At 44.1% G+C, this 22082-nt stretch overlaps 1 protein-coding gene across 2 annotated transcripts in view; it reads left to right on the top strand.

Moving 5' to 3' along the window:
• Positions 1-20681, top strand: part of LOC121300175 (dual serine/threonine and tyrosine protein kinase-like) — a 21108-nt gene extending 427 nt beyond the window's left edge. The window contains exons 1-13 of one of the 2 annotated variants that reach the window (XM_041228662.1): positions 1-1482; positions 9462-9862; positions 12889-13600; positions 14162-14400; positions 14820-14903; positions 15183-15359; positions 16845-16974; positions 17423-17579; positions 18184-18367; positions 18721-18834; positions 19135-19249; positions 19454-19588; positions 20075-20681. The exon at positions 1-1482 is cut by the window's left edge and continues 427 nt beyond it. In XM_041228662.1, coding sequence (XP_041084596.1) covers positions 1278-1482; positions 9462-9862; positions 12889-13600; positions 14162-14400; positions 14820-14903; positions 15183-15359; positions 16845-16974; positions 17423-17579; positions 18184-18367; positions 18721-18834; positions 19135-19249; positions 19454-19588; positions 20075-20262 — 2841 coding nt within the window. In that variant the 5' untranslated portion in view covers positions 1-1277 and the 3' untranslated portion in view covers positions 20263-20681. The remainder of the gene's footprint in view (positions 1483-9461; positions 9863-12888; positions 13601-14161; positions 14401-14819; positions 14904-15182; positions 15360-16844; positions 16975-17422; positions 17580-18183; positions 18368-18720; positions 18835-19134; positions 19250-19453; positions 19589-20074) is intronic. The other variant, XM_041228663.1, reaches the window with a different exon arrangement.
• Positions 20682-22082: the final 1401 nt, after the last annotated feature.

Raw genomic sequence — 22082 nt, 5'->3', positions numbered from 1 at the left:
TATGATTCCTGTTGCACATCAATGATATTTACAGTGTGGTAGCAGCAGGATAAATACGAGAGGTGTGACATTCAGATAACTGTAAAAAAAGGAATGTTGGATTGTCAGTGCCTACGCTTAACTGAAAAAGACTACAGATCCCAGAATGCTCGCATGTTACGGTTCCCCCCTCCCCCTGGAGAGGCGCCGCCCTGCGCACTGCGGACTGTGTTTGTTGATGTCTGAGCTGACGAGCAGCTTGCTCCATGTCAGTTTCTGCGCTGGGGGTGGGGACGCACTTTCCAAACTTGGCAGCGGGCGTTCCCCGCAGGATTCATACTCAGAGCTAGTTTGCCCAATCTATATTTTCTGGAGAATAAACTATTCCAAAGCCGTCTGACACCGTGCACCCCGGCGAGGGCAGAAACATTGTATTTCTGTCGCTGAGGCCACCTCTATGTTGGACCGAGCGACTGACAGTTTCTTGTTTTGGACCGGGAGCATCTGAGGCACCCACGAAGTGTACCGGCTGTGTGGATAGGAGGAGCCGGGCTGCACCCTCCATCAGCAATCTTTCCTTGATACAAAGAAAAGTTCAATTTTTACAAGAAGATTCTGCGCTTCGGCAAGGAGCCATAAAGGGCAATAGTGCTATTGTTGTAAGAATTATTGCACTTATTAAATACAATAACCCCTGGTCGTTCTACTTTCTGCGGTGTTCCAGCGCCGTCTCGACCCAGCCCAGCCCAGCAGAATTTCTGCCTCCGCTTGGGAGAGTTTTACCGGAGATTTGAAAGCAAGGCGCACGGCCGGAGATTAGCATGGGGACTCGATAGCGCACTGGGATTGGAGACGAGCACTTTGGGGAGTAAGGAAAAAGGGATACCTTCCAAAAAAGTTTTCCTTAGATTTCACAATGGGATCTGTTCCAACATAACCAGTTTGAAGAAAAACGGGAATAAGCTGTTTGGAGGATTCACAACAAGGGGCATCGCCAACGGCGGCCTGGAACCGTGAACTTCAGACAGTCCAGCTGAACAAAGCACACAGTTAAACTGGTTTGTGCAAGAGTTAGCAGTTTGCAAGTACGTTCGGCTGCGGTGTTTCCTAAATCGCTTAAGGATTGGGAACCCCCGAAAAAGTTGCAGCTTTCTTCCAGCAAGAAGAGACACGCACGCCCCCTCAGACCATCCGTTTCTCTGCATGGGTGTCGTTTACCCTGCAGCCTCGCAGTGCTTCTAGAGGTGCAAACACTCCCGGGTTTAACACAAACATAACCTGACCACCAGGGTAACACGATGGACGGGACGGGGGGAAGCGGGCAAAAGATCACCCCTCTCGCCCGGGAACTTAGTCGGATCTTCAGCAACTACAACAAACACTCGAACCTGCTGAAAAAGAACCTGAAAGAGACCAACAAGTTCTTCAGAGAGCTCCAGCAGAACTACAGCAACTCCTGCGCGGCGGCGGCGGCGGTGCCAGGTGCGTGGGTCCTGGAGGCGGGTAAGTTGTGCCCCCGAACCACCAAACCACAAACACAAGCAGTAGCCTTTCGCCTAGGCTCAACACGGACTAAACTAAGCGGTTGCTGGCAGACAACTGAACTAATACTTGGTTATTTTGTGTCTTCTTTTAATTTATTTCTTTATTTGCCCTTCCTGACTGGCTTAGCTAAATCAATCACTTCATGGCGCAGATGTACAACTGTATGGTATTGCACTAATATAGCTCAAAGAGCCAGCAAGAAAACAGCGTTTATTAATACACTGAAATGATGATGTCTTTCAGCTCTGTGGCTTGAAATACTGAACCCTAGTGTTGCCAAGCGTTGTTTCAGGCAGTGATTTTTGTTCCTGATTCCTGTGCTATGTAGCTGGCAGGCATCCAGACCAGTTGGGGCATGAAGGGCATGGTAAAGAAAGCATACAGTTGGTTAACTGAATGCAACACTTGGAAGTGCAGTATGGGGTTAAGGGGGTGAGGTGGGTGTAACCCTCAAAAAAAAAAAAAAAAAAAAAAAAAGGCTGCAGGGCTTTGCCGAGATGAAAATAAGCCTCCCATTGCATAATCCAGTGCTGGTTTTGCTGCGAGTTTAGTAAAAGCAGCGTTTGCTTATACACTGTGGCTAATCAGGCTCCTATTAAAACCTGGAATGGGTGCAGTCATCACAAACTTCTAGTCAAATATTTGTGAGCCCCACTGGGCTCTCTGTATGGAAAGTGAAAGTAGCCACGTGTTTTATGCCACTATGCTTTCATGACATCAGTGTGTTGTGTGTTTGCATGACATCAGCTCTACAGTTACTGATTTAACCCTCTGTTTAACCACACTTTAAACACCACCTCGAAGAATCTCTCAAAAGTTTACCACTGTTATTTTGTCATGATTATACTAGGCATTTCCCATAGTTTATGAATGTGCTTCACTATACCTTGGTATTCTTTATAATGCTTTCACTGTGCTTTCACTACAGGAACATGTTAAGGGACTGTTCCTACCTGCTGCTGTATGGTAACTGTGCTAATTAAACAGACCATGTTGTTTTGCGTATTCCCTCAAGTGCTTGTTTCCCTCTCTCCGTCACAGATGGTATGACTGTAAAATCACTAAACCACCCCATCTGCAGTTAATGAAATTGTGCATGGTGTTTGAGATGAGACGCTGTTTCACATGCAGTCATGGTGACGTTTCATGGTTGGAAACTCAATGTAAAACCAGGAATGGGTCAAACTGCTATGCAATGGGAGGCTTATTTCCATCTCTGTTTTAATGATCAGTAGTTTGAGCATTCATGCCCCAGCTCAATACATTTCTCCTCTGTAGCAACTCTTAGTACACCTGCAAGCTTAGGTAAGACTTAAGCCCCTTTCACACACACACATGCTGCTACTGAACCATCTCAGATGTTTCAAAGATTCTTTAAAATGCCCATTCACACAGTATGAAATTGCACAATCTATGCTGGTGTAATACAGTCATAGCCCCTTAACACAGGCAAAGTAATCACGTGAGTATAACTTTCATAGCTGTCTGTCAACAGATCGTTTTCATGGAAACAGCGATTCGCCCATACATTACAGCATCATGCACCATCCCTTCATTTGTGAATTCACCTCCTCATCAACACATAAAGTTAACAATTCCTTAACTTATTCCTGACTCCAATTACTACCTGGTTCTCGATCAGCCGTTGTATTTGAAACAAATGAAAGCTTGTAATACCCACAAAAATACTCAACACGTTCGATATAGGGTCACGTGGGATGTGTCTTCAAATCCACACCCGCTATAGCGCTTCAGTGCCGGCATAGCCTTTCACACAGGAGTTGAGACGCTTCAGTGTCATCTCTGAACCACCTTGCAAGGTGGCATAAAATGTGACGGCTCTGTGGCGCTGTAGGCAATTCACACAGACCTAAATGCCACATCTGTGCCGGTTCTGAGCCGTCATGACTCGTTTGTGTGAAAGGAGTATTAGGCATGCTGTAGTAAGAGTGGTCAGTTCAGAGCAGAGTTACCAGGGGCCTGATCATTCCAATAATACACCTGAGGAATGAGGAGTTCTGAGCCCCAGGAATGGTTGCAGCAGGGCTAGTGTGAGCTGCTAACCCTGCTTGGCGTTTATATGCTTTCAGGGAGATGTTTTACGACATACCTTGGTATAATAAATACATAAACACGTTTAAGCAGCAAAGTCAAGTTGGGGATGGAAGCTTTTTTTTTTTAAACACAGTGATACATGTGTGGAATGGTGTGTGGGTGTAGCTGCTAAGACTGCCTACATGGTGTGTTGCCTCTCCTAGTTCACATGTGTGTTATACATTGCAGCTACACTGAAGATCAGAGTACAAAAACAGTCTCCCCCGATAATGAGATTGTATTATTTTTTATCAAGGTGGCTCCTTTGCAACAGTGTTTATTACCCTAACAGGGGGTTAATGTCTTGTCAGTTAATGTTCATCTGATCTGTATAAACGGTTACTAGTCAAGGTCTATGCAAAACAAGATACTGTAACCACTAGGAAACGATTGGGAAGAGCTGAAACGCTGTGCTGTTGGTTAGTAAGTGTGCAGAGTTGGTAGTTGTTGCTAAACTGATTATTTTAAACTATACTTTTGCATTGACTCTTGTACGCTTTATATAACCGGTTTAATCATGCTTTAGTTGTGCAAATGCACACAAGGGCCTGTGTAATAGTAAGTAAAAACTACAGGAAATATTTGTATTTACTTCCATTTGATCTGCATGAGGCACAAGAGAAACAGGTGAAGGCAGTAGCTGAAACGTTCTCTGCTGAAGGAACACAAAGCCACTTTTTCAGGAACAGTGGTTTGAAACTTGGTTCTGGAAGATGTGGTCTGAGCAACTTCATTGTATCAAACCCCAAGTCTCCCCTGGTGTGTCACGCAGCGGCCTGAAACCTAGTCTCTTGAAACCAAGTTTCAAACCACAAAGTGGCATTGTGTTCCCTCAGCTTTAGAACCATGTAGTTAACCCTGGCCAAAAAACGAGAGTGCAACCCTTCTAAGTGGCTTGTGTAATGTGTTTGGGATGCATCTTTCAAGTGGTGGAGGGGGAAAAAAAACACATTTAAGTCTGACCACTTAAAGATCCCTGTAGCTTTAAGCTCAGCAATGCCTGTACTCAGTTAATTGGTGCAGTTGGATCCCAGCCTGAAGCACGGAAGCCTCTGTGCCAGGGTTTATTTTCTGTAGCACATGGATCTGAAGTGATCTCTAATGGAGTGTTGTTCTGCCGCAACTCTTAGGACTGAAGGCGTGCCATAGCCAACATGATTCCAGATGCAGGTTAAAACAAAGGGATGAGGATAAGCCATTCATCGGGCCACATGCTTTCCAAGTTTATTATTGAGTAATATACAGAATGTACTCATAGGTGATCAGATCCCATCTTCGCACTGTGATGGAAACAGTGCCACGCCTTCGGGAGTTGATCTACAAAAGATAATCCTCCCGTACGCGTTCGAACAGCCACGCTAACACAATCCTAAGAGCGTGAGCTATAGCCAGTGCTAATCCTTTCATCCAGAGCACTCCAATGAGAAGGTACAGAGCTTTTATAAACATTCACAAAACAATACCAACAGACTTGTAAATCATCCCCATACAGTCATTTATAGTGCATTTAGATATTTACAGTTGCATAGTAGGAATTCTGCCAGCAATTTGTGAACCCAGGGATGGAAAGTGATGCTGAATTAGGTCTCTGTTTTTATTTGTGATGTGGGAATTATTAATCTGTATTATAATTAAAGCTTTTTTTTTTTTTGTAGCCAGGCTCACTAACCGTTCTCAGAATAGCCAGTGTTGGTCAGGCTGTGGGTTACATGTTCTGAATGCAGTGAACTACAGCACAACACATGAAGTGATTAGCTACAAGGAAGCAGAGGCAGCCTTTCATCAACAGCATCGGAATAAAAACCAAGCGTGCATGTATCATAAATTACAGGATTAAAAAAACCAAGCAAAGAACCAAAAGGTCCTGAACACAAGAAAAGAGAAAGAAGTGATACAGCATCACAAGAGGAGGTTGTAAAATGGCTTTTTAAAACCTTAGTCATCACTCCTGTTAACTGTTTGCATCGACTGAGTGAATGCTGTTACCAGCCTGGCTAACAAGAAGAAAATGACTCATCTGTCTATAAATACTTTGTGTAGCACTGAGGGAAGTGAAGACTTGAGAAACTGGACCCAGGGGGTTGTGTAAGCTTCTTTCCAAAGTAATCCGTTGCTGTGCCCAGGTCGTCCTTTTATTAACGCAGTGGTTCAGGAGGGCTCTCGACAGCCCATACTGTAAGAAGGAACTGGAGGCACGCCTTTTGGATTAGTACCCACTGCTTTTCCCTATGAAGATGTTCACTTTTTTTTCCCCGTGTTTTCTGGTATAAAGAACAGATCTCTGCATTTTTAATGCTGGTTTTAAGTCGATATAGCTTATTAACGGTGCGTGGTGGCTTTGTAAAAGTGTTGAGTCTTGTTACGAGGCTTTCAGAAGACAAAACCAGGACAGAAGGGAGGAACTGATTGAGTGAAGTGATTCAGCATTGCAAACAGATCTTACAGTTTGGTATTAAAATGATTCTGCAGAACTTACCAGGTATTGCAAGTGCTTGGGGGCAGTTCAGTTGACACCTGGTACCTTTACGCTGGGTCCAGCACACAGTTGACCATTAAATAGACGGGGCTCTGGTGTGTAATTGACCGCCCAATAAAACCAGAACGGCTGAAACAGCTGGGAATGGGAGTCATATTTCCATCCCTGTTTTGATCTGAAAGCAAACCAGCCATGAGTTATTCTGGTTTATTGTCCTACTCTTTTTAGTAATTCTGTTTTAGTTTACTGCGCAGTCCAAACACATGATAAAGGACTTGGATGGTTCCATTGGGTCATTAGACCGTTGTTTTCTGTTTTGCTCGGTGCACAGTGCAATCTCATGTGCGGATGGATCCTGTTCAGGTGTGTAAACATTTCTTGCGGTGGTTTTAGCAGAAGCTGATGCATTGTTACTATTTTTATAGTTCTGCAGCAAGTCGGAATCCATGCCTTCAGGCAATGTTGTGGAACAGGTTCAGTTCCTTTAAGCATTTAACAAGCCTCACCCCTGACAGTATGCTCTTCAGAATGTGTGGAGAACATACCCCCAGATTGTCAGCAGCTCCCTTGTTAAATATCATTCCAGATCTATTGGAAAGTGAACCCAATCCATTGTATTGTGTGAACCTGTCCTTGAGCGTGACTCAGCTGCTGTGTTTTAAACAGCCTTCCTGTTCTCTAAGCCTCTGCAGAGTCCCCTGTTTTAAGTCACTTGCACATTAATAACTTGGGATTGTTTCACTGGCGTTGCCCTTCTGTGACTGCATAGCAGATTCACCCATTCCAGGTTTTACTTTGAGCTTGATTAGCCACAGTGTATAGATAACAAGCTCAGGTGTGTCTTATTAAACTCCTAGCAAAACCAGGAATGGATCAAATTGCTACAGTGTGCAAATGGGAGTCTTATTTCCATCCCTGTGTTTACTTCAACTTCTCATTTCTAACAAGTTTTCAGAACTTGAAAACAGCTCTCACTGTCCCTAGGGCAGGTACAAGATTCCCGTAATGCTCTGTGTCAAACAGAGGGTCCCTTTCAGAGGAAATGTTGCTCTGAAATCACTTGTACTGTAATTTCACTAAAGCAGCAAGCACGCATTGAGTGGAGTTCTAACTGAAAACAGACTCTTTCTCAATCCAGCACAGTAAGCCTGGGGGGACTCTAATATGCGCGGACCAACATGGGAAAGACTGCTTATAGTGTTACTCCAGAGACACTGATATATGTACTGTACTGGGGGCTTGTGTGTCTTAATATCATGTCCTGGCACAGCCTGGTCCACCAAGCCTCTTTTTTTGGATATTTTTTCTTAAACCACCAGAATGATTTAAGGGAGATGAGTGCAAAGTGGTCTCCTCCCCTCTTTCAGTCTAATTTTACTTCTGAGTAAATGTTTGAGTGTGATTGTGGAATGCAGTTAGTTTAAACATCTCCACCTCTGTGCCAGTCAATAGATGTTCCTATTTCAAGGGTTCTTAAGTGCACTGAATGTAATTGAGTCAAAGTGTTTCAGCCAAGGCTGTCCAATTCTGAATGGATTCTAGTTCTTACCTCGCTGATCTTCCTACCCAGCTCTTGAGCTACATGCCTGCAAGTTCCCCCCTGAATATGAAGGCACATTCTTCACTGGAAGGAATACGGAGGGTGTCTCTTTAAAACGCCACAGTCTCAAACTAAACTTGGTTCAAAGCTAATGAATGCGTCGTGCAGAAACCCCTCATGAGCGGCAGCACTTTCTGCAGAACGACAGCATGAAGAGCTCTGTTTGTGTGTTTTTTTTAACGGCATTTGGGCATGTGATGCAAAGGGCAATATTCTCTAAAGCATTTTCCAACAGTCTAAACACTACCCCTGCTTCTTTAAAAAAGGGCAAAAAACTGCATTTTAGACAGCGTCCCAGTACAAACAAGGAGAGGCCGTTCGGCCCATCTGTGCTCTTCCAGTTCCTAGTAGCTCGTTGATCTCACCTTTGTCAAGGCTGGCCTTGAAGGATCTCCTATGGTTTGTTTTTTCTCTAACATTAACAAGGATTTTTTCCTCTTTCAGTAAATGAGTAAATTGCAAACAGTTTGGACAGTCGGGCCCTATTGAGGCTTGTTCATTGATCTTCCACGAATGCCTTAGCATTAAATCCCTCAATTGTTTTCTCTTGAGCAATCAGAAAAGCCGGAGCGTGACGGATTCTGCTGCCATGTGACTGCGCTGTGCCAGGCTTGTTAGAGGCAGCCTTTCTCAGGCTCTCTGATAGGTTCCTCGTGGCCCCATTAAACAGGGAGGGCATTTCATCTGATCATAACAAATAAAAGAATAATAATAAACACGACTGGCTGATTTATTATAGGGAAGAATGGTGGGGAGGGGTATATATATATATATATATATATATATATATATATATATATATATATATATATATATATATATATATATATATATATATATATAAATATATACACACACACACACACACACACACACTTCTGACACGATCATCATGCCTTTAAAAGGGTTAAATTAAGGTTTTAAAAACATGTTTTCTTACTTCTGTACTTAAGCAATCTCTTTTCATAGTGAATGAAAATAGCTTTTGGAACTGTAACATTCCATCTTTTGTTTTCAGCACGGTTAGGTAGGGCAGTCTCTGATAAGCGTGTTGTAAAAATCTGAAACGTGCTTTCAGAGTGATAACTCCAATGTGCATTGACTCAGTCGTACTGGTTTGATTGCTTAAGGTGGAAAGCTACGCAGCTTTGAACAAAACCAAACAGACAAGACCTCTGTTACCTGGTATTATCATCCAGATTCATTACAGCCTGTTAAAGATCATTGTTGGACTGAATGCATGTAAAGAGATTATTAACTTACCTCGTCCAGGATCACTAATTCAATTGAGTCTTGGACTGAAAAATAAAAATGTGCTTTTAGTATTACTGTATTAGGTTAGTTTACTAGTCTGCTGTTTTGAGTGGAGTTCTCTTCCTTTCCTGGACCTTTGTGTGTGTCTATATATATATATATATGTATGTATGTATATATATATATATATATATATATATATATATATATATATATATATATATATATATATATATATATATATATATATATATATATATATATATATATATATATATGTATGTGTGTATGTATGTATATGTAGAAACAGGTAAGCATTGTTGAAGTGCAGTTTAGTAACTTGCACTGTAGTCACTGTGGATTGAAGTTGGAATTAGAGGATAGAAATCCTATTGTTATGTGCATCGCTCTCATCTGCCCCCCTTGCCTGGGATGTCCTTGTAAACGAGGCAACTTTTTTTTTATACAGTAACACGCAATTCTTTTGGTTCTTTTTTTTTGGTCCCTCTCTAGGTCCCTTGGGCTGCTTCTCCTTCCCCAGCCAGGAGGAGGAGTACCTGCAGGCTACAGTGGACTGCATCCCCTACGTCATCATCCTGGGACAGAACTGCGACGCTAAGTATCAGGTGCTGAACAGCCTGCTGGGGGAGCGGCTGCTGCCCGTGACGCGGCTGGGCCAGGGCTGCGGAGCGGAGGGGCGCTGCAAGCGGCGGCGGCTGAGATTCACTCACGGGCGGCACACCCGCCTCAGCCTGGCGCTGCCTGGCCAGTACGAACTGGTGCACCAGCTGGCGGCTCACCGGGGACGCTGGGAAACCATCCCGGAGGAGGACTTGGAGATCGGAGAGGCATGCGAGGACCCGGCACACAGGGTGGCCGAGCTGGAAGTCACGCTGCACCACCAGCTGCTACAGGTAGGGGGCGCCTGGTCACACAATTAAAAGCGTTTTGTTGCCTCATCAGTAGCTGCAGCAGGTCCTTTGTGCCAGGGAATGCAGGGAGTTAAAAGAAAACAATTCAACCCAGGGGTTCTGTGAGCTCACATGTGCTTCTTAACCTTAAAATATGAGCTGTGTGTAAAATATTCAAGTCTGATGCCTTTCCCAAGGCAGAATTAGATAAACTATGTAACTCGTATTAAGAACAGCCTTGCCATGGCTCGATCGTTTTGCCTCTCTGTCTTTCTTTCTCTAACCCTTTCGTCTCTCTCTCTTGATTTGCTGTCTTCTGCTTTGTTATCTCTTGTCAGCCTTACCCAATTAATTTTTATTTTATTTATTCATTTATTTTTTGAGTAGAGTGGCTCAGGCCTTGACTAGGATAATGACCAGTTTACAGGTCTCAAGAATCTTGAGTCTCTCAGTGTAATAATAGTTAAGTTTCAAGCAGCGTAATGTAATCCAGTTCACCAACCACTGCCAGCTTAAAGCCTGAAACAAGTAGCAATGGATTGGAGTTGATTATAAAAGAGGGGTTAATTTATAGTAGCGTTTGTTGCGATTCCTCCAGCAAGAAGAAAATGTGGAGAGCTTTACTTAGCAGGGCGCTGAGTGTCGCTGCCTCTCGCTGCCCCCTGTGTTTCTTTGCACATTAGATCAGCTTGTGTTTTTGTGAGGAGCAGCAAACTCCTCACACCTCTGTGCACATTTCACAGGCACACACGACAAGCGGGGCCTTGTTTGGGATGGAGTTATTTTTGGAAGACCGGGAGGAAGCAGAGACTTGTTAATTAGTTTTCAAAAAGGAATATTTTTGTATTTAAAAAAAAAAAAAAACAGAAAAAACCTAACATTAACACATCCTGTGCATCGTATCAAATTGATGGCAAATAGCTTCTATCCATTGCTATTCAGTGTTCTTGTTTCTGATCTTATTGATTTGTTATTATCCAGATTGGGGTTGCCTGCATGCTCTCTTGGAGTTACAGTATCTCATGCTGCCTTTATCCTGAATACAGTAAATAAACACATAACCTCAACATTCCTCAGCTATAAACAGGCTGGTAAAAAAACAGTAAGCCACTTTGTAACACAATTGTGAAAAAAAACATTCACTGTAAAGAGCTTTGATGAAATGAAGCACAAGGATTCTAACACCAGCGACAACGTGGATCACAAAACACACTAGCAAAGTATAATGTACAAAACTCTGAAACATCTTTCTGTAGTTCTGCCAGCTTCCCCTGTCCCAGAGCACAATGGGCGGACCTGCCCCTCTGCCAGCTTCTGAACAATTGGCAGTTTCCCCTTTAAATTAGCGCCCATGGCCCTCCGCTCCCATCTCCTAGAGACAGCGCTGACTGTCTCCATTGTTCACACGCATCTCCAGTGAGTCATTCTCTGCTGCTCTCGGCCCATCGTTGCACAGAAATAACAGCAGGCTGATTCGATTAGCCGTGAGCATCCCTGCGCTGCGCACTGAGATGGGACAGGAGGAGAAGGGGAATGACAATGCTGACCTGCTTCCATGATTTCAAAGCAGCGAGTGTGGGTCTAAAAGAAGCTTGAGTGAAAAGTGATATTAACGTTTCATCTAGAAGTAAAGAAGAAATGTCTGTCTGAAGTGTTTTTAAAGCTGTGGATAGAGCCCTCAGTTGGCAATTGACTTAACATACTGTTGGCATGGCTTTGAGAGAAGCCTCTGCTGCTCACTTATTGTTGGAAGAGTGCACGGTTATCATGATGAGATCATATTTTGGGTCTACTGAAATATTTCTCGGTCTAAAATAAGAAGTATTCCGTTTATTGTGGACTGCGTAGGGGAGAATGCATTGTCATCTGTCGTAATAATACTTTGCAGTGATCACAACACAGGCATCCTGTATACAGAGCCCCCTATTCATCTCTGAGCAGTTCATACTGCAAGTGTACCTCAATTTGAAAACAGAATGTAATGCAGCTGTAGATCCCGAAATCTCACACACACTTTTTGTAAACTATCCTGGTATAATTTTCCCTTTCAATTTGAGACGTCGATTAAAAAAACAAAAATAATAATTTATAAAGCTGTTTTCAAAATGTTGTAACTATAGACTACCAAGGATTATGTTTTCTTGCAAAGAAGTATAGATTTGAATCTGATTTTCTGTTTCGATTTGCCTTGCCAGTGACCCCACTTGCAAACACAACCTTAAGACTCTTTTCTAAAAATCAAATAACCCTCTCCCACGTGCCCCCTCACCTGCTGCAGGTAACTGTGTTACTGGTTATTAACAGAACAGCCATTCTACAGGACTGATCGTACTCCCTAAAGGCACCTTTTTAAATAACAATTATTACAACACATACCTGTGATTTCATTTCAAAATGTTTGGCGTGCCGCGTGTGTTTAATGTGTGGAAGCCATGGATTTATAATGCCTTATTGAAACATGCGCAAAGCTACCGCAAAGCAGCTTCAATTTAAAATAAAACCGAACAGGGAAGTAAAAGCAAGTTCTGCGCTTGATGTGAAAGGAGAACACACCGTAATGTTGCAGGACTGGTAATACAAGAGTCATTGAGTGAATCCCCACTGGTCTTGTGGCTTGGCCAGTTTTATTTTGCAGTAAAACAGTAGGGGGCAGTGATCAGTACTACTTTTATAATAATAAGAATAATAAGAATAATAATATCTTTGTTTTTATATAGTGCCTTTCATAGTGGACCACCATCACAAAGCGCTTTACAGAGGTAGGCTGTGATCTGTGCATTATATGCAGAGTCACTTAGATTGATTTAACATCTCATCAGCAGGATGGAGCACAAGGAGGTTAAATGACTTTCTCAGGGTCAGTCAGTGGCGGGATTTGAACCGGTGTGCTGAACTTTAACCGCTGGACCACACTGCCTCCGCACTTTTTGCTCTAGCTCTTTTGAGGCTTGCTTGTATTAAAAGGGCTGGGGAGTAATCCTGGATTCATATTCTCTTTCCGTCTCTCTCTCTCTCTGCTCCGTGCTTAGGAGGCTAAGATCTTGGTGGTGCCTTGCCCTGAAGTGCAATTGGTAGAGGAAGCACTGGAGGACTGTTTCAGGAACATTGTGCCCGTCCTCGTCTACGCCATAAGCGAGGAGACACTCACACAGCCGCAGCTCGACGACATCCAGCGGGTCAAAGACAATATCATGTTCCCTGTGTGTTTCGTGAAGGTGCCAAGCATCTCCCAGCCCGGCCAAGACTGTTCCCTGGAGCCGACGTGCAAGACGGGCAGAGCTGCGGAGAGGGAGAAGAGCGCCCTCTACCAGCAGCTGGCCTCCGACGGGTTCCTGGGCAACGGACCGGGCAACTGCTCGTGCGGAGCCCCTCCCCAGCAGCAGGCCCCGGCCGCCAAGCCCCAGAGCTCCCTGTGTGAGGCCTTTGAGAAGCTGCCCCGGCTGCTGGCCCCCTTCGCCAAGCAGGTGCTGCAGAACCAGCAGGTGGAGGCGGCGACCAAACTGAACATGGTGCATTGCCGCTGCCTGGACATCTTCATCAACCAGGCCTTTGACATGCAGCGTGACCTGCAGATCACCCCCCGCCGGCTGGACTACACCCGTGAGAAGGAGAGCGAGCTCTACCACTCCCTCATGGGCATCGCCAACCGCAAGCAGGAGGAGATGAAGGACATGATCGTGGAGACGCTGGCCAGCATGAAAGAGGAACTGCTGGATGACGCAGCCAACCTGGAGTTCACAGGTGAGGTTGTGGGCTTTTGGATAACTGGAGGAACAGTGCAATCCCTTCCCCTTGATTTTTTTATTATGCTGCCGTTTTTGAAGAACAGGTCACAAAACATCTCGGCTTTGTGTCTGTATCATGAATCCTTTTTTGATTGTCTGCACTGTACCTGTCTTAGGTTTCTGTCAAAGTCAAAGATTCCAGTACCTTTTCATTCTGCTATATGTGGCGTTGATGGACTGACGCAAAGTGAAACGCTGAGACATGGGTTTTTATATTAAGTAGGGAAGCAGACAGTATCTCTAACTTACTTTTAAATTAGTTTAAAGCTGTAAATGAGATATATATATATATATATACAATCTTGTCTCTTATGGTTTTTATAATCATTTCACATGTGTAGTCTCTGACATGGGAGCCTACCCTTGTACAGCATGCTGATCTGACACTTGCCCAAGGGCCCACGAGAAGACCTCTCTCTAAGAAACTGAGTCAACTTCACATCACCATCTGCAACACAGAGAGAACCCCTGTCTGTGTTACACCATATTGTGATTGTCTCCCCCCCCCCCCCTTCAGATATCATTGTGCCCCCGAATGGCGAGCCCATCAGCTCCAAGGACATTAAGTCGTGTATCCGGCAGATCCAGGAGCTGATTGTGCTGCGTCTGAACCAGGCGGTTGCGAACAAGCTCATCAGCTCAGTGGATTACCTGCGGGAGAGCTTCGTGGGCACGCTCGAGAGGTGCCTGCACAGCCTGGAGAAGCAGCACCAGGACACCTCGGCTCACAACGTCACCAGCAACCACCTCAAACAGGTAGGATTCGCACTAACCCAGCTACAGTTTCATTTTAAAACCAGCCACGACCCTGGTTTAGCTATATTATTGAAATGACCAGGTTCCAGGAGTTTGGACAATCAGGCTCTTGGTGGATCTGTTCTAAACTGATTCTACGTGCCAGAGCATGACTACGTTAAACTCCTGGTGCCTGATCATTTAAATAATAATTAAAGGTAGGTGTGAAACCTAGGATGCAGGTGATTCACCCTTAGTGTGAAGTAACCCATTTAGTAACTGCAGGACAAGTAGCATGCCTTTCCCTTGATTTGGTCGCAGCTTCTCCACTGTGTCCCATATCTTGAATCCTTGAGCCCTGAGGTGCTGATCCTCCACCTCCAGTTCTGTCCTTGCCTCTTGCGGAGCTTGACAGGTGTCTGGTCCCCTTTTCCTTCCAGATCCTGAACGCTGCTTATCACGTGGAAGTCACGTTCCACTCTGGGTCCAATGTGACACGGCTGGTGTGGGAGCAGATCAAACAGGTAGGGTACCTGCTGAACGTGTGACTCGGCACTCTCTAGGAAATAATCGCATGCTTTAATGACTAACTGCACTACATAACTCAGAATCCTGTTCATTCTATTCCTTTATCTTTAATTATTGGAACTGGAACCTTGGTGTGCTGGGTACTCTGAGTCCTGTTCATTCTATTCCTTTATCTTTAATTATTGGATCTGGAACCTTGGCGTGCTGAGTACTGTAGGGGCACTGACGTTGATGCTGACATGACGAGAATGTTTATTTCCTCCCCTTCCTCGTAGATCATCCAGAGGCTGACGTGGGTGAACCCTCCTGCCATCACTCTGGAGTGGAAGCGCAAGGTGGCCCAGGACGCCATCGAGAGCCTGAGCGCGGCCAAGCTGGCCAAGAGCATCTGTAGCCAGTTCCGCACGCGGCTCAACAGCTCCCACGAGGCCTTCGCTGGCTCCCTGCGGCAGGTATGCACGCCACCGTGCATCCACGGACTGCCAAAGGGGTCCAGCCAGTAACAGAGGGCTCCGAATAATAGCAGGGATGGAAGTAAGACTCCCATTGCATAGCAGTTACTTACGCATTGTGGCTAATCAAGTTCTTAGTAAATCCTGGGATGGGTGAAACTGCTATAATAGGAGTCTTTATTTCCATCCCTGAATAACAGGGTTTGTTAGTTCGCTTTGCCATGCGTGTGTCCCTTTAATTTCGGATCGACTTCAGAATTGTTGTTCTTGTTGTATTATGATGTGTGAATCATATTTGATTGAGTGAAAACAGACCTGGGATCAGTTGTAATTGTTATTGTAATTAATTACAAATTGCACAAAGTAATTGTAGTTGAACTGTGGTACACCTGCGTAATTGTACCATATAATTGATGAATTACAGTTCAATTACGCATTTATTTGTCATTCGATCATTATTCTTGCACTTTCAACCACTTTAGTGACCCCCTTTTGATTGAAAAATGTGTTGCATAGTAACTTGCTGTATTTGTGCCAGTGATTATTGTTTGGTTATTAAAGTACATAGAGTAAACATGTTACTGTGGGAAGTTATGTTAGTTTTTAGCAAACAATTCTGCTGTAATTATGATTAGGGCTTCTGATTTTTTGTTTTAACTGATTTTAAAAACCGTAAAACACCCCTGATACAACCCCCCCCCCCCGAAATCTGTGCATAGCCAATAAATACTGGAAATGGTTACTCAGTTGATTTGACCCCTTTCCCCGTGAAAAAATAAATAAAATACAGTAACCTACAAAGAAACCCCTTCCCCAGTACAGTTGGTCAAGTCCCTCCTTCCTGACTTGTATCTGTCATTGATTCGTTCTGAATAAACCCACCGCAACTACTAAGCGGCAGCACATTCCTGCAGTTCTGTTTGAGAATTGTAATACGCTTGCGAGATTTATAATGAGATTACAACTACTTGAGCGGAGGGTTGTTCTTGCTCTACGAGATTTAAAGCTGTATTGCAGTTAGATGGCATTTTACACGCTCGTGGAATTTAAAACGGAATTGCAAATTGTGATGAAATGTAGAAAAATGCTTAAACACACAAAAACCCCAGAAGAATGTGCCCGTGACCACAAGGTTTTCGTTGTGGAAGACGGAAAATAGCTAAAAAAAATAAGCACAGAAAACTGAAATGAATAAAAACTGAAAAACAAGCCCTAATTATAATTGACCCCTTGCCTGCATTAAAGTATGTCTGGTCTTTATTGTCTTAATTCGTGACGATGGGATTCAGTGTTTTGGATTTTGCAATCCTGAACGTTTCTGTGAACATGATGCCCTCAAAGCTCATAGATTATTGATCGCTCTGCAGTTTCATAGGAGAGGAGGTGGGCAGGACATGGGTAGCGAGCAAGAAAGTTCCTGTGCTAGTGTCTCTAGTCTCTGTGTTCAGTCTTTCTGTCTGTTTGTCTTCCCACTCGTGCCTGCAGCTGGAGGAAGGGCACACGGGCCGGCTGGAGAAGACGGAGGACCTGTGGCTGAGGGTTCGAAAGGACCATGCACCCCGACTGGCTCGCCTGTCTCTGGAGAGCCGCTCGCTCAGAGACGTCCTGTTGCACGGTACAAGGGGAGAGAGGCTGGGGGTCGCTGCACACTTGCACGTTGTGCAAAACGGTTTCGTTCATTGCAAAGGCTGAAGATGGTTATAGTATGTTGGCTACCGAAAAAGCACAGCGTGTGTGTGTTAGTAGAACTTAATAAATGAGTCTGGCAGACCATTGTTTCAGCCAAATGTATTTTTTTATAGGTGTTGTATGTTGCATGTCGCAGGTTATTTAGTTTTATTACGATTTTATGTAAGAAATTAAAGGTAATGGTTTCATTGGGATCTGTGAAAGCCGCTAATGATAAAATCTATATAAAAATAATACCTAAAAGAATCTTTCGAAAAAAAATGTAAAAAGTTAGTCTTTTAGTACTGGGTGCACCGCTTCCCAAGGCGCGGTGAGGGGTAATCCTAGCACTCCTGGGTGAATGCCAGTTGGATTGGTTCTCGTTTGTCCCTCAGGGAAGCCGAAGTTGGGTCGCGAGCTGGGTCGGGGTCAGTACGGTGTGGTGTACCTGTGTGACAGCTGGGGCGGACACTTCCCCTGCGCCCTCAAATCAGTGGTGCCGCCTGATGACAAGCACTGGAATGACCTGGCTCTCGAGTTCCACTACACCAGGTGTGACTCAAAACACTGGTAACCTGGGTGTATCAAGTAGAGAAGAATCTAGACCGACTAGAGCCACTCTAGACAAGCTGATTGTTATAGTAGTGTAGCAGGGGGAAATAAGACTCCTATTGCATAGCGGTTTCACCTGTTCCAGATTTTACTACGAGCTTGATTAGCCACTGTGTACAGGTAACAAGCTCAGGTGTGTCTTGTTAAACTCACAGTAAATGGGTCAAACTGCTATGCAATGGGAGTCGTCTTTCCATCGCTGTTGTGGTAATAATTACCAACCCTGGGAAGAAGACACTGCAGGAGTACTGTACAGTTAAAGAGCTGCACTATTTCCTATGCTGTTTAGGTCAAACAGACCCAACTAATATTGATGAAAGAATCCATAAGAAGCCTTTCATGTTCTTAAAGATAACTTTAAAGATAACACCAAGCTGGGTGACCTTATAAATACCAGTCTGAAAGTGTTGACTGCATGTTTTTTTAAGATCAGTAAAATAATGCTTTATCTGAGAAAGATATTTGAGTGAAGACATTGAGGCAGGTCAATAGACCTTGAATTCGTTTTAAAAGCGACTCCTAACTGCTCCTGCTGCACCCACAGGTCCCTGCCGAAACACGAGCGGCTGGTGGACCTGCATGGCTCGGTGATTGACCACAGCTACGGGAGCGGCTCCAGCATCGCGGTGCTCCTGATCATGCAGCGGCTGCACCGCGACCTGTACACCGGCCTCAAGGTAGGCAAGCACAACCCCCAGGCCTTCTCCTGCAGCAGGACGCAGTGCAAGGTAATGTGGACATTTCACCCCGAGCACTTTGGATGGGCATGAGGATTCTGAGGACAGGACTATCTGCACTGATTGGACGGAGCACGCTCGGATTGATGGAGCCTGAAACCTACCCTATTCCTGCTCTCCTTCTCTTCTAGCACAGTTTTGTGGTACTTCTTTCCTCCCTGTCCTACCTACTCCCACTATCTGTGCCATCAGGCTGTACTAAACATATACTATTTGCACGTGGTGGTGGTGATTGCTTAAACAGTATAATAAAGAATAAACACCTTGCACCCTCTCTTACTTTGTCCATTTCTGTGCTCCCCTTCCCTGGTCCTCTTGCACTCATACTGTCTCTCCCTTCCCAGGCTGGTCTCACCCTGAAGGAGCGGCTACAGATTGCCCTGGATGTAGTGGAGGGGATCCGATTCCTGCACGGCGAGGGGCTGCTGCACAGAGACATCAAGCTGAAGAACGTGCTGGTAAGAGTCCAGCCTCTTTGCTGCCTCACTTAGCCTCCTGCCCAGAGTCTGTCGTGAACCAGTACAGAGACATTCCTCTCCGGTGCTGGGGAGTATTTCACTTCATTATTATAAGATTATGTCTCAATAAATAAAAAATAAAATGCATGTCCCACCCTCCCATACAGCTGTCAATACAAAATGTGTAGATTCCCTTATCCCCATGACCTACATGCTCTGTATATGGTGACACAGCAGTATGTTGTTTTTTTTTTTTTTTTTTTTGTGGAGGTGATCAAGTCTTTCTCTCTACCCCTCCAGCTTGATAAGCAGAACCGGGCAAAAATCACCGATCTGGGCTTCTGCAAACCTGAAGCCATGATGTCTGGTAGCATCGTTGGGACTCCTATACACATGGCCCCAGAGCTCTTCACAGGTGAGTCTGCAGCAAGCACATGTGTTTCGGGGACTTAGCAGGTTACTGTCAGGAACCAGGACAAGGCTAAGCGCTGGATTGCCGGGGCAGTGTGCAGGATTAGTGTGCATGCAGAGCTGGGGAGTGAAGCCTGCCACACTGTAGAGCGAGGACTCCTTGCAGATTACTGTGTCGTCTGCGTTACAGCTGTGTTTCTCCTTTCAGGTAAATACGATAACTCTGTAGACGTTTACGCCTTTGGCATCCTCTTCTGGTACCTGTGCACGGGCTCTGTGAAGCTGCCCGAGGCATTTGAGAAGTGTTCCAGCAAAGACCAGCTGTGGAACAATGTGAAAAAAGGTAATCCTACAGCGCATTTTTCAATGTGGAAGACAGAGGGCTGGGGGGGGGGGGGGCTATGTGCATTCTATACAGTACAGGTACATAAAGAAATTCAGTGTGTGAATTGACTGAGGGGTATGTGTACTGCCGCTGGGATGCGAGGTAGAGGAATAAAATGCCTTCTCGAGATCCAGTTGTTCCAGACTATACTTTCAGATAATATGCTAGCAGTGTAACAGTTGCATAGCAGCTTAAGCGATTCTTTATGCTTAGACATATTTTGAACATGAATAATATTTTTATCTGGGCAATAAGGAGGTTCATAGTTCAGAGTTGAAATGTTTGCAGTTAATCGTTAAGCATTGTACCAATTCAATCGTGAAAGGTTTGCAATAGAATGGACTGGAAGAGTCTACTTTCCTTACCACTGTGCTAGAAGCACATTTAAAGGAGAATACAGTGAAAGATGAACAGTAATATATATTTTGTGTGTGGGTTTCCTAGGCGCACGACCGGAGCGCCTGCCCTTGTTTGATGAGGAATGTTGGCAGCTCATGGAGTCCTGTTGGAACGGAGATCCCTTTCAGAGACCCTTGCTGGGTATAGTGCAGCCCAGGCTGCAAAGCATCATGGACAGGCTGTGTAACACACACTCCGAGAGGAGACGCACCCATCTGGAAGACTCTGCCTGATGGCAACGTGGACTGGAGGGAGGAGCCTGGAGCTTCAGAGTCCAATCAGATGTGTTCTGGAAGAGCCTCGGGCTGGATTTCCTGATCTTGCACTGCTGCTTTCTGTAACTGAGTTGGTTTTCAAGTAACTGAGATTTTATATGAGAACTTTCCAATAATAAACGAACAAAAGCAGACATTATCGATGTCCTTTATTAGCGTGCATGATGAGGATGCTGGTGCTTGCTTCTCGACGTAGATTATTATTCTAGAGAGAAAAGAGGTTGTTTTTAAAAGAAATGAGAGGTCAAGCATTAAAACAGAAGAGACACTTCATTTCTTTTAGCTGGTGTTAACGGGTTCTTTGATTTATTGTCTGTTCTTAAATTTTAAAAAAAGCGTGTATCATTTTCTTTTTTTTTTTTTATAAATAAAATAAAAGATTCTAATATAAAATGACTGAGTATCCTGATTTATGCATTATGACTGCAAAGGAAAGGGGGTGGCAGAGCTGGTCCAGGATCATAAAACATCAACAAAACGTGCGTTCTGTATTGCAGAGGTTTGGTGTGCACAACATGCAGCATTGTTTTTATTACTTTTATTTTTATAATCTTGTAACTTTCTTCATCAGCGCGTTCCAGGTTTGCACTGTTGGAAGCATTTTTTTTTAATTGCCATTTTTGGTATATTTAGATAATACAGATCAATATTATTTTTGATAGAAAAGTAACACATGATCAATTTGTCTCAGTTCTATCCAGAGAAATGTATTGGTACTCCTGCTGCGGTCTTTGTAGCTAAAGGGTTCATTGGCTTCAGCCTGTGTCACTGTATAAATTGAATTCCTTCCCCCTTTTGGAAGGCCTGTATAGAGATCAAACAGCCCTCTCCTACCACTTGCCAGTTTGTGTTTAATTTCTCATCTTTAAATCTGGGTTAAGAATGCTCTGATTAAATATATAGACCTTGTTTACTACCCTGTATTTGTTATTTGCTTGGATCAAATCTGTTTTAATGCCGACTATTAGCGTCAAGAACATTATCGCTGGTTCTGTTGCACACAAAATGATTTTATTAGTTTTTGCTTTTTTAAAATATAATTGGTGTTTTTCCCCCAGATTAAGCACTGCTGTGTAGATTCATATAGGCAAGTCCCTGCTGCATACCCAATCACTCCCTTTGCAGTAGATCACATGGTCTGATTGTAGGAAGACCATTGCGTAGCACAAAGAAGCAGTTGAAACCTTTCAATCTCAAGTATTTGTGTAACATAATAAATGATGCAATAATGTGCAAAAAAGCAATCTGCATGAAAATCTCTTCAGCCCAACAAAAGGGGAGACCCAGCGATGGTGCTTCCAGTGCTAATAGGAGGTAAGAGAGTGGATTTTTAAAGCCTGTGGTTATCTCTTTATCTGCAGCATATGCATGGAGACAGGATGATAAATGCTTCCACAGTGTGTTAAACCTTCCGCGAGGTTGCCATGGCAAACTAGCAGAGACTCAGGACTTTAATTATTGGAGAGCGAATCACTTTGTGCATGTGGTCATGTGACAGCAGCCTTTCCCGGCCCAAGTCCTCTCAGCTGGTCATCTCATTGTTGCAGAGAAAGCAGACCAGATGAAAAATGTTGCTTTTAATTTTTTTTCACCCCCCTATGTTTTTGTACAAGTATAGGGTACTGCCAAGACTTAAAGCAGATTATATAGCAGTACAAAAGCATAATACTCATGAGTTCGTGCATGGTTTCATTTCTAGCAAGTTTGCTGAACTTGAAATGTCTCAAGGTATTGAAAAGCCCTCTCCTCCATGCTGATATGCAGGAATTACAGGGGTG

Source organism: Polyodon spathula, chromosome 25 (genome assembly GCF_017654505.1).
Source record: "Polyodon spathula isolate WHYD16114869_AA chromosome 25, ASM1765450v1, whole genome shotgun sequence".
Classification (NCBI taxonomy): domain Eukaryota; kingdom Metazoa; phylum Chordata; class Actinopteri; order Acipenseriformes; family Polyodontidae; genus Polyodon; species Polyodon spathula.
This window is presented reverse-complemented; position numbering and strand designations above follow the sequence as displayed.